This window comes from Fistularia commersonii, chromosome 34 (assembly GCF_037954325.1).
Source record: "Fistularia commersonii isolate RoL2024-O1a breed Wild chromosome 34, RoL_Fcom_v1.0, whole genome shotgun sequence".
Taxonomy (NCBI): Eukaryota; Metazoa; Chordata; class Actinopteri; order Syngnathiformes; family Fistulariidae; genus Fistularia; species Fistularia commersonii.
Genome location: NC_141317.1, coordinates 2,243,129 through 2,256,110, shown reverse-complemented (window position 1 = coordinate 2,256,110; position 12,982 = coordinate 2,243,129). Strand labels below are relative to the sequence as shown.

The window sequence follows — 12,982 nt, the reverse complement described above, 5'->3', positions numbered from 1 at the left end:
CAGCTGGAAACACCAACTAACCGAACATTAATATTCAGTATAGGGTAATGTTATAAGCTCTTCGCACAAGCCAAGCATGGCGCAATATAACGGTAGAGCCTGAAAGCCTCGGTGTTCTCTAGGAGAGATGAACAGCACATTAGTATTCAGATATACAATACTGGGTAGAGAGGCCGCGGTGTTATGGTGTTAGGTAGGTGCCTCTAGGTAGGTTTTCCACTAAGACATGGGCTGTGTGGGAGAGCAGAGGTGCCAAAGGGAAGTCATTCCCTTAGTGAGTTCATGGGAAGTTAAGTAGCTCACCCGCATCCTTCCCAAGGGACTGAGTAGCCCAAGGCAGGGGAGTGCGCTCTGCATGTATATATGTGAATGAATGAGTGAGTTAGAGCACATAGTAGCAATGAGGGCATTCAAGGGGTCATCGATTTGGTTTCCCCAACACAGATAAGCCCCAACCTGTGCCCTTCAAGCAAACACTTCAGTGAATCAACAGTTCTCACATGACAAGGTGTAACCAAATGGAATGATCACCCAAATCTATCTATCTATCTATCTATCTATCTATCTATCTATCTATCTATCTATCTATCTATCTATCTATCTATCTATCTATCTATCTATCTATCTATCTATCTATCTATCTATCTATCTATCTATCTATCTATCCATCCATCCATCCATCCATCCATCCATCCATCCATCCATCCATCCATCCATCCATCCATCCATCCATCCATCCATCCACAAAATCAACCATTTTTCATCCAGTGTCATTCATGAAACATCTTTTGTTAGCAGTGTTGGGTATTGCTACAGTGCCGTTGGAGACAGCAGTATACAAAAATCAAGTTCATTTTTATGATGTGATTCCTCTAACCATAATTCAAATTGTATGTGCTCTGAAAGTTGTTTAGAATTGCCTATAATCCTTAAAGGTGAGTGGTTGGATGTAGTTTCAGAAAAGCCATGTATTTATGGGTTTTGAAGACACATATAGAAGAAATTAGAAATACGGGGCTTTTTGAACAGATAAATGGTGCGAGATAAGATTTTAATAGATTTTTTTTCAAGGTGTCGGAAATTACTTTTTCGTGTGTCCTCTATCAAATTTTAATTGACCCGAGCTTTAAGGGCCTACTAAATGTCACTGAATTTCTCATGTTATGGCATGAGTTATGACAGCTGTAGAAAATATAAGCAACACTTATAGTTCGGGAAACCTTGTGCCTTTTTTACACCTAAAACCCTGTGAGCTTAATCAAACAATGTCCTTTCGGAACACAGAATGAATGAAAGACCTCAAAAATCCCCCTGTGTCATTCAAATTCCGTGTCGTAGTGAATCTTAAGGGCCATTTCTGGACAACATCCTACTTTTACTTGACTTTCTGCTCTTCATTCCCCTTGTGTTCATCTGTGGGACGACTGGAGTTTCAAATATTGACTCATCTCATTGATTCATCAAAACATGGCAAAGCCTTTTAGGAATCCTTAAGTAAGGGTTTTATTGCATCTTTGATGTTCTGTGTATGTGAAGATGAGGAATATTCCCCCGGTGAGTTTCCTCCTGTTGCTGGCTACGTTTTTGTTTAATCCAGGAATGAAACCCATACGACTGAATTGCATTGGTAGCAAGATGTAAGAAAACAGAGCGATGATATTTAGCTGCACAACATATGACTTCTTAAAAGCGCATTATTATTCGTCAAACAATTTTTTTGTCAATATCCAAATCCAATATATTATCTTAGTTGAGAGTTAGCACCAAGGGTGACTGATTATCATTATTTTTTTCTGTTTTTCTCATCCCTTTTTTTTAAATCGTCACAAGTAAAGTCACTTCTAGAAAGTATGCAATGTATTATTCAAACTGAATCAATAAAATAACTAGACATGATCAAATTCCAGCTAAAAAAAAAAGCTGAAGTTGTTCATGAATTTTCATTCAAAAAACTCCAACAACAATGTACAAACAAGTAGAAATCTGATGGGGGGATTCCATGAGAAATGATTTACTGCAACGTAATGCTACAGATTTATACCTTGATGGATGTTTCCATTAACGCAGACATGAGTAGCTAGTAAGTGACAAATAACTTTGCACCATTCTTGAGAAGGAAAATGTAGGGATATGACTACAATTAGATGACAAATGGCTTTCTCAGAAGCAATATGTTTCCCAGTTTCTGGAGACGGTCAATAGAAAGAGCGGCCACCAAAGAAATAGGTTTCATTTGCCCTTCCCACATATGGAGTTGCAACTAATCAAATATGTGTGTATCCCCAGTGAACATGGGATTGGACACACTCAGCACAAGGGGTGTTATTGAATTTCAGATGTACTAGTTTTGATTAACCTGAGAATTGGTGTGTCGTGGCCGGTTACGGGTTTGGAGTATCAGCTATGTTCCTCTCCCGACAAAATACCTGTTTAACGAGTCTGTCATTCAATTAACGAACGGCTACACCCGAGATGTAAGTTACAATGTTAAACTAGACCAGTTTTGTAAAAAATTAAGTATTTCCGAAAGATATTGTCAAACTATCTTGTGAGAAACAACTCAAAGTTTGGAGTGATATTTGTTGTCCCTGAATAAGAGACCTTAAAGGTGTGCCTTATCAGCTTGGACAGAGGGAAAAGTTGCTTTCAAAAGCAAGATTGGCTATTTTTTTATTTGATGCATAAAACCCAAAGCTGAAACGAATGGATTTGAGACCTCACAAACGACCGATACCTCCCCCACAGCTGACTCCCCATGTGCCTGTTTATGCATGCTGAGGTAGGCTGGAGGAATTCATTTGCTGTCAGCTAGTATTGAATTTGAGATTAGTTTTTATTTCAGCCCCCAAAACAGCTCCCTCTGCCTTCCACTTGTGAGTCTTATGTTGTCGGAGAAGCCTTCACATACGGCCGCACATTATCACCATCTGGCAGCAGGTGACAGATATGAGTGGTGGCAACCTATTTTTTAAAGACTCTTTCATAATGGCCTCCATCTCTGTCCTGCAGCATTGTGCAGCCAACTTTCTGTTAGGAGTCTGGATCAGTGCACTTTCCTGATAGAGCACTTTTTCATCATTTTTGCTTTCTGTGCTCTGGGGTGCTCCACATTGGCCCTGCCATTAGAATCCTGCTTCAGTGTCATTCCTTCACCTCGTCTTACATCTAAAATTGGGTGACAATGGGACGAGTAAAGTTCTGATGTAAATTCAAAAATCTTAAACTTCTACTGTGCTCTCTGCGATTACGTCATGTTTCTTTGTCAGCAAAATCTTTCAGTGTTCTTAGCCTGCCAATGTGGCACAGTCTGATGTAGTATGTGTACCCACACTGTCTCGCCACCAGAAGGCAAGCCTAAGAACCATCATGCTTATTCCTACCACGTCTTACATTCATATATGTTACAAGGATGGAGAAGTTTCAGCAAGCTTGCATCAGTTTGCGCTGAGCCTTCAGGCAATGCCTGAAAGCTCATGCCTCTTTCATTATTCTGACACTCGTTTCCATTATAGTTACGGCCTCCATAGTTCTGACAAACACCGGTTCATTGCTGGAGCTGAGGAAATGAAATGGAAGGAACTCTATGTAATTTTGATATCAAGTCAGCTTTATTAACTGCGGCGTATGTAAGGAATGAACTAAATGTGAAACTTGGTAATATAAGGTTATATGTTGTTTATCGAACAAAAGGTCTTTTGGTTGACATTGCCGGAGCAGTATGCATGTATTCGTTTTTACCCTCCAATGGAAAAATTAGACATAAGAATATTAGACCTATCTTTTCACACCTTAAGAATACCATTGGATTTACATTATAGGCTGTCACCTTGGAGTTCACTGAACAGACTACATATATGTTAACCGAGAAAGTAACCGTCGTCACAGACATTATTCTCTGCGCATGAATCATTTATTGATTTGATACTAATAATCTCTAATAAGGTGAAGGTTTTGGTAATGTTATGTAATCTAATTCTCGTTGTTGTTTTTTTTGTAGTTCTAACTTAAAAAAAAACATGGAATGTCAATGTAGTTGTCTTAATCATGGCAAACATCTTGCAATTTAATCAAACACATTGATTCATTTAATGTTTAACGTCATGCTCAGTCATCCTTGAAAGTTTCTGCCATGCAGTAAGTGTTAAGTGTGAAGATATATGTTTGAGTTGAGAATGTACAAGATGTGTCTTTTGGTAATCAATCATCCCTCAGTGTTGCTTCGCGGGACAAGCTTCATCTAACAAAGATTATAATCAACCACCCATTTATTCTGTGTAACTTCCTCAGAGGTTTATCCTTGTGGAGATGAACAATCAGTGCACAAGGTCCCTTGTCAAACATCTCCACCCTCTCTGAGTTATTTTGAGTCTTGAGGATAAACCTGTACTCCTGAGGCTCCAGAGACATGAAAAGGATACCTGCCTCTCATACAAATATGATCTCCTATCTGAATCTTTCCACTTCTATGCCATTACAGAAATGCAAATGCATTCTGTCAAGTCCAAATGAATTCCCTCTCCATCCCAGAATGAAATGTTTATTCCAATGAAGTTTAGCTTGGCCCCGTGGGTCACTTGTTTGTGACAGAATTACCGTGTGCCTCGCTAGCTCGATATTCATTCTGTATGCTATGTACATAATGAGCTGCGAGGGATAGTTCACAGAAGACTTTACACTTTTTGTAGTTTTCTTGAACGGCAATGTTTTACCGAAGACAATCAAAAATATTCCAATGTCACTTAAGGAACATGGGGATTTTGTACACGCAACAGTTTTACAAATGTTACGTGTTCTACATTTATTAAAAGTATTTCAATTTAGCTGCAAAATAGCATACCAATGTCTTTGGGTTCTCAATGACATCCAGTGAAAGCACAGTCGGTCTTTCCTCCACACCAAAAAACGTACTTGAAAAATATTTTCAGATCACACTGATTTGTTGTAAAGTCTTAAGTAGCTTACATTTAAAATTGGAATTATTAGTGTCAATAATATTGGGAGAAATAGGGGTCGCTCTCTGTCCAAAAGAGGTTGAGAATAAAATTGTTGGTTTCTATTCTGTTTATTTCAGCGCAGTTTTGATAAATACATTTTTTTTTTCCTGTCTTGCTTATAAAAGGAATTTATTTTGGCAGATCAAATGAGAGGGACTCATTTAAATGGAGGCGATATTCTCCTTGATATTTGTTGTGGCATTTTATTTCAGATGTCATATTAGATGACATTTTCCGAGCAGGTACTGATAAGTTTTAGGGATTTAGATTAATTTTTCCAGAAGTTTGGTGGCAGCCCAGTATGCCTTTGAAAAGATTGTACATTTAAATGTTTGTATTAATGCTTTATGAAAGATTATCATTGACTATGCAATAGCTGAGGGATCTGGCGACATTTTATGACTAATATTAAAATACTTTGGGGCTCTGCTCACGTGGCCGGTGGATCCATGCCAGAGATTCAGTTTGTGCAGTTCCCTATTGTATGGACTTGGTAGCGACAAAACAACATATGGCTTCAAGGCTCATGGGTGGACACAACGTTTTCGGCAGTATATTTATTTATTTCCAAATAATCAATATATTGTTGTTTTCCATTTAGGGAGTGGAGTCCTGTTGAGACCGGTTTTCACCAAACAGCCCGGCAGTGTGGTGTTTCCTCTTCATCCAGGGGAGAATCGCAGAGAGGTGGTGTTTAGCTGTGAGGCCCAGGGACACCCAGCGCCCCTCTACAGGTAAAACTTGCAAGCATCACCTCATATAGCTAAAACCTCTATCATATGGCATTTCTTTGGAACAAAACGTTTGAACATAAAAAAAAAGTGTAGGATTTAATTCATTCAATTTTTCAGACCTGTCTTGTCTATAAGGATGCAGAGATCTTAATCCATGCATTCTTGATATTGCAACTCAATTACTGTAATTTCCAGAGCTCCCTGATATTGAGTGTGCAAATACTGCAAACTGTCCAGAATGTGTCAGCCTGTGTTCTGACTGGAGCAAGTAAATGTGAACGTTACTCTCTGGCCTCTCTCCACCGGCTTGCTGCCCTGGCAAGAGCAGACAGTAAGGTTTTGTTCTTCACCTGTGAAATAGTCTATGGCGTTGCACCATCCTATCGATCTGACTTATTGTAGCTCCATGCCCCGACATACAATGCGCTTCCAGGGTTCCAGTCTTTTCTGTGGTCCCAAGGTCTAGAAAAGACTGTTGGCAAGCGAGCCTTTTCTTTTCTTATGCCAGCGTTGTGAAACAGTATGCCTCTTGACATCAGGCAGGCCTGCTCTGTTGATGTCTTCAAAGCAATGCTGACGACCCACTTGTATTCTGCTGTACATGCGTCCTAAGTGGTGCTTATGCGAGTGATTTTTTTTTTTTTTAATGTATTTTTGTTCGTTTTCTTTTGTTTCCTTGTCTTGGCCCAAGGTGGTGTAGAGGTAAGCTTCTATGCCTCACAGCAAGAAGGTTCCTGATTTGATTCCACCCATGGGCCGAGCTGTGTGTAGTCTGCATGTTCCTCTGTGTCTTTGTGGGTTTTCTCTGGTTTCCTCATACAGTCCAAAAGCATGCAGTAGGTTAATTGGAAACGTCTAACCCGTGAGAGTTCAACATGACAGGACAGAAGTAATTAAATGAATTGAATGAGCGTCTTTAGCTGCTTTCTGGGAAAAAAAAAGTAAGAAATGCTCAGTTTTAAGAACCGTCCGGGTTGAATTTCATTCTAGGAACTACCCAGTTCAAGGGAAGCCTTTTAGTTTGGCGTTTACATACAGTAGGTAGTAAGAGACTGTGTGTGACGTGTACCCTAAGCGCCACACTCAAAAGTTAACCACTGTGAAGAAGAGGAAGACAATTCAGTACAAACAACATGGAGAGTTAGGTTGCCAAAGCATTCATATTCTGCGTCATGGGAGCAATAACCGTTGACTATCAAATTGTTTAAAGTGCTTTTATTTTCTCCCTGCCCTGCTTTGTGGTTTGTAAACTCCATTCTTCTTTCGGCGAGACTCTGTATGTTGCACAACTTGGTTAGTCCATTTCTCGCTGGTACACAGTAGTGTTTAAAAATGACGTTCTGCAGTCCGCAAGCTTATGATTTTCGCCAATCATCAATCACCTATGTCATAGGAGTTCCTAAGAACCTATAAGGAGCTAAAGTGAGTTTATGAACTGGTGTCCATGGTCCCCCATTCTCCTGCTTTCCGAATGCAAAAAAAAACAGCCTAGTTGCTGGAAAAGGTTATAGGAGCTGCAAAAAGTTCACAAAGTGCAAAAACTGCAATGTTCACACACTTTTGAGCCTTCTGACTTGTACAGCACTTTGATATAAGGTGCTCCATAAAGATAAATTTAGAGCTATTGCTGTATGGAATTGGAGAATTGTGTGGCCTCACAAGGCATGTCTGCTGCTGCCATGAACATTTCAGGACATGGAAATAGGGCACCTGATTGGGTCCTATCAAGATTTGATAAGCATGACCCAAATCACACAAAAAACACACGTAACTGCTCAAATGATGACTAATGGAACCAATGACAAATGATGATTTGTTTTCTCGTGCATCAATCATGTATGTTATCAAGGTATTGGGGTCACTATTTTTTTTTTACCGCTACCGGTTTAATTACATGCAAAGCAAGGCTCTCAATGTGTCATAGGTTATAAGGATTCTTCATAAAATCATTATACGTGGTTGATAATGTGGCTTGAAGATGATTGGTGATGGAGTTGGACACCACTCTTATTACTTTGTTCTGCCTGAATTCTTATTAAGTAGTTATTATGTATTCCTTTGCCTGGATATTCCTACTATTCTAATGAGAAACAACTTATGAGTAGAGTTCTGCACACACTCTTTTTTTTTTTGGCCTCTGAGTTCATGTCCTGAGAGCATATGTGGCTTCAAATCAGATTAATTTTAGCCTTTAATTAGTTTCATTATTATAAGTGCCACCAACTGTGGCAGCTGATATACTACAATAAGAAGGGATTTTTAGATCACAAACTGTGCTTATAATATATATGTTAATCCTATTAATAATTAAACCAATGTTAAGTTAGAAATTATTCTTATTGTTTGTCAAAAACAATGCTATATTGCTGTTGTAGCCACTTTTCTCTTTTCTCTGTAAGGTCGACAAAGCTCACTCGTGCCATTTTTAAAAATGTTTCCTTTTTGGTGTTTCTTCAGCTGCAAGATTTGCCTAGAGGCAGCACCTTCTCAGAGGCGCCAATGACAAATAAATTACCCAGTGACTACTCCCACATTGAGATCCCCGCAAAAAAGTTGTCACCCTTGATGGCTGGTTCCAGGTGCACCATCAAATCACCAAATTAAACTAATCAGCTAATCTTCTGCTCAATAATGAAAAAAAGGAAGTCAAATGAAGAAAATCTTAAGCGGCACACTTTGAGAGAGCTAAAAAAAAAACCCTAATTGGTGCCTGCCTGGCACAATGGTCCAAGGGGAGACTGAGCTAATCCCAGGTAACAAGAGGCAATGGCAAGTTGCATCCTACATAGAAACAGCACATGGGGACATGGAGGAGAATTTGAAGGAGAAAAACATGAGGTCTCCATGGAGAAAGCCCCCCCAAAAGCAAATAGATATGTATGTAAATAGAGCCAAATATATATTTATATATGACTGTTAAATCACTGTTATTAATATGTTATGTTATTTCAGCAATGGATAAAAGATAGATGGTCCCTTCTCATATCGTACTTTCATGGAGCTTTCCTCTGCATTGTATCCACTCATTCACACATACAGACACAAACACATGAACTCTGATCACAGAGCTGCCGTCCAAGGCTCTAACCAGGTCATCGGGGAGCAACTTGGTGGGGTCACTGTTTGCCCGAGCGCACTTCAGCACGCAGGAAGGAGGGGTCGGAATCAAACTGCAGACCTTCTGATCAGAGGAACGTTCGCTCGATCGACTGAGCCACAGCTGCCCCCGTTAGAGTGATACACGCTTGTGTGATCCGAGCAATGACAAGGAAAATAAATTAGTGAAATATACCGTAGATGAGTAAAATGAAAAGATGTTCGAGGGGAATTGAAAGGGTTGTTTTTTTTCCTAAATGTTCAAATTAATATCCAACGTTGACATGAAATCCAGACCCTGCTAGTACAATAGTATGTGAAATTATGGTTTCATTCTGTGTTTTTGAAAAGGTATTTTGGATCTTTGCAGGTTTTCCAGGGAAGATAAACGTTAATTAGTCAAATTGAAGCACGTTAAGTCTGACTAATCAAACAATACCTGTACAGACATCTTTGACAGTTACATGCCGATTGCTGGCAACTGCTGGTGGATGAACTTTCAAAATGAAAAGAAAAAGAAATGTCTCAAAGGAATTCAGAACATTCGAATTTCTGAGTGTGTCTGGTATTTGAAGTAACTGAAAGGCTGAATAAAAATGAACAATCTTTTGAAAAGTGTGTTGCAGATTGCCTCTCAAGCCAGTTAACAGCCTAAAACTGTAATTTCTATTTGTTTTATCTAGATTAAGAGCCTCTCGGTCACAGTGTAGAAAACTATTCATGTTGTTTTTACTCAAATGCTGATTATAAAGCAGGCGTCTGGTAATGACAAACAACAAAATGAATTAAACAATACATGTTGAGCGTCGAGCTATTTTATGCGGTTGTGCGTTTATCTTCACAGGTGGAAGCTAAATGACTCCTTCATCCTGCCTCGACCAGGGTCACGTTATTCTCTCATGGGAGGAAATTTACATATCAGCCATCTGAAGAAGGATGATGTTGGAATCTATCAGTGCCTGGCATCCAATTCTTTTGGCACCATCGTCAGCAGAGAAGCCAGTCTTCACATTGCATGTAAGTTCAGGCAGAGAAAAAAAAATTGCTGTGCATTATTTCAGACAAATGCAAATTGAATTGCTTTCGAAATAGGGGATGGAATCACCGGAAGCCACATTTAAAGTACTATAACATATAATATCATATTTTTTGATATGGCGATATTTTAACTGTATGCTTCGGCCCTAAAATGTCTTAAATTGTAGCTACACACTAAAAGATTTCTTGTTTTTTCATGCATATCATATCATGTATAAAGTGAAAAAGTCTGTTTATATCTGTCTCTAATTTCCATAATTGAACAAGATAAAGTGACAAACAGTTTCTTCAATAAAATAAAATTAATAATTACATATAAAGTCCCATGTTGCATGTGCCTGAGGTGTACTAAAAAGATTATCTGGTATTTAAAACAAGAGTTTTTAACTTAGTGTGTATATATTGATATTGTTTTGCCAAAATGCACCATTTTATTTTCCCTTTTCTACATCAATCTTAATGACAACCCTGTCAGGCAGAGATGCAATCCTAAGATTCCAAGTGAATTGTCTCGTCAACACTTATTGTCTAAGCGTTGTTTTACACTGTATTGTTTATTTACGATAAGTTGATTTCCACTTTGTCCCGCTAAGCTTATGCTGTTTTAGACCCATCCTGTGTTTGTTTGCCTAAGAATGCAAACGCTCCAATAAAGATCAGCTGAAGTGTTTTGCTGAAAGTATAATGACCCAGAAGGATTGTCGAGAAATCTTTTGTTGTCAGACCTGAACTTCGCAAACACAAAACAAGCGGTAGAAGAGGCTGAGGGGAGACTCATGTTGCGGTAGTTATTATTGAGAAAACACAAATTAATTGATAATATTTATAGCCCTGTGCATTTTCCCGGGTTAGATGTCAAGTTCTTGTGTTTATTCTGCAGGGTGATTTGAAACACCTCATATCCATGTGATGAAGTTTCTGTGATTGTGGCGTGGACCTTGACAGACCCCATATATTTGATGCTTTACAGCTTTCATCCATCACATTTTATAAGACCAGAGTCTAAGGCATCTATGATGGCAAGGTGAACTTGAAGGCTCCACTCTTGATGGGCAGCCCATATCAAATGACAACGTTGATATCACCGAACAGATGGCGCGGCTAGATTGAATTCTGATGTCTGTATCCCTGCCATAGTGACACAGAGGTGATCCCTGGCATGGGGCGCGTCAGAGGTATCCATATTGATGCAATCTGCTTCTTCTTTACACAAAGCGGCATTAAATCTCCAGCAGGTAATGCAAATTGGTGCCCTGGGTATCGTACGGGATTTTTGATCATTTTCATACTTCCTATCAATTTTCGAGGTCTGGCCTGAAGTGTATTTCACCGTGATTGGTGTCATCCATCTGCAGGGTCTGATCTGGGATCCGGTCCTTTTGTCAACAGATGAGGACATGTTTCAGAGCTGATGTGTCGTACGTCTTATTTATTGCTCTTGGTTTAACTTAATTAAGGCTGCTGTGTGATTGAGCGGCGCTCTGGCCAAGGGAATAATTCCTGGAGAAGCAGACAGTTATGAGAGTCAGTATCCTGTCATTTGTAATAGACTGATTCTAGAGTAGCTCAATATGCTCTTTCAAACACCAAGGGACTCACGCCTCTCTCGGTCTGCTAAAACTGCAAGACAAAAGGCAAAGGACAGTAATGAAGTGACTACGAGAATTCACAGGGAGTCATATGGAGTTGATCGTCTTGTTAGATCTGGGGGATGAAAACCAGTGCTTCAGCGAGCAAACGGGAATCAAACGAACAGTATCTATTGAAAATCACTTCTGCTCTTCTTGAATGCAGCAAGAGAGCTATGTCTTGGATTTATTCTGACTAATGTCAACACTTTCGTTTCACATAGATACCGTGCTCATGTGTTAAAGTTAGGGTAGATACATTTTTAATCCTCTGAAAGATGGATGATATAACAGTTTGTCTTACCATCTGGCAGGGTGCTTAAACCTCTAAAAATACAAAGATTCTTGATCCTGTTGACAATCCAGACTAATTTTTTAAAAGGTGCTTGACTCTCGGGAGTGCTGTCGGGAATAATCTAGTTGGTTATCCAAGCCAGATTGGGTTTTCTAATCTCCCCGGGATATTTTTGTTGTAAGTGAAAAAGGATTTTCAGTGATGCAAGCTGAAACATTAGACAACAGATTGCAATGCCTGCAATGCAGTGAAGATGCACTGGATGCCTGTTCTGATAAAGGAGGAACGTCGGTATTGGTGAATTGCTTTGCTTATTAAACCACCATGGTATAACACAATGTTTAATGGCGGTTGAAATTGCTGTATTTATAAAAGAAATTCTGGATGCAACCCGCTTTTATCTTTTACCAAGCAATTGTACCTAATTCAGTACTTTCGTTACTCACAATTTGCATTTTTCATTTCCCGGCTTCAGACTGAACTACCTTACCTGTATAATCACTGTGAGTTTTTTAATGGCATTTTTTTTGGACTTCAGGTCTGAACACTTCCTTATTGCTTTTGCCTGAGGTGAAAATTAGCTCTGTCTTATGCTGTTGAGCATCTGAGGTTGCAAGAGCTTTATCACGTTTTTATTTTTATTTTTTTTGACTTTTCTATCTCTATCAACTCTGAATACTTTATTTATTGCTTTCGCCACAGGTAGGAATTCCATCTGTTTGAGTAATAGTGCATCCGATGACAGCACTCAGTTTCTTGAAATTGAAAAAGATGATTTGAAATCCAGATTTCAAATACATTTTGGCATGAGTATGCGGCGCTTCCCAACTGTGCGCCGAGTGTCGGGGGACACGAGACGTTCCATTCATCTCCTTTTATTTGTGTTACTCCTCAAATGTCATATGTCACTCACTTTGAGGGTTTCACTACATGAGCAGAGGAGAGGAGAGATAATGAAGTGATGGAAAGCAAATGCAAATGATATGGGGCACTTTAAGAGAGAAATGAGAGTTTAGTGTCACGGAGAGCAATTTGGTGTTTGAAAAAGAAAAACTGGCCGCACCTCTTGAAGTTCCCTATTTGAGCTTCAATCTGAACATCTGACTTAATAATATTCTGCCACTTTGGAAAAGCATATCAGGTACACATTTAAGTTAGTATTCAGGTACAAGCTCCAATTGTTAAATGACTGAGTGA

The 12,982-nt window shown here is 39.2% G+C and overlaps 1 protein-coding gene across 2 annotated transcripts in view; it reads left to right on the top strand.

The window, feature by feature from the left end:
• Window positions 1-12,982, top strand: part of cntn3a.1 (contactin 3a, tandem duplicate 1) — a 75,136-nt gene that overhangs the window by 10,437 nt on the left and 51,717 nt on the right. For both annotated transcript variants that reach the window (XM_086141458.1, XM_086141457.1), the window contains exons 3-4: window positions 5,596-5,728; window positions 9,669-9,841. In XM_086141458.1, coding sequence (XP_085997584.1) covers window positions 5,596-5,728; window positions 9,669-9,841 — 306 coding nt within the window. The remainder of the gene's footprint in view (window positions 1-5,595; window positions 5,729-9,668; window positions 9,842-12,982) is intronic.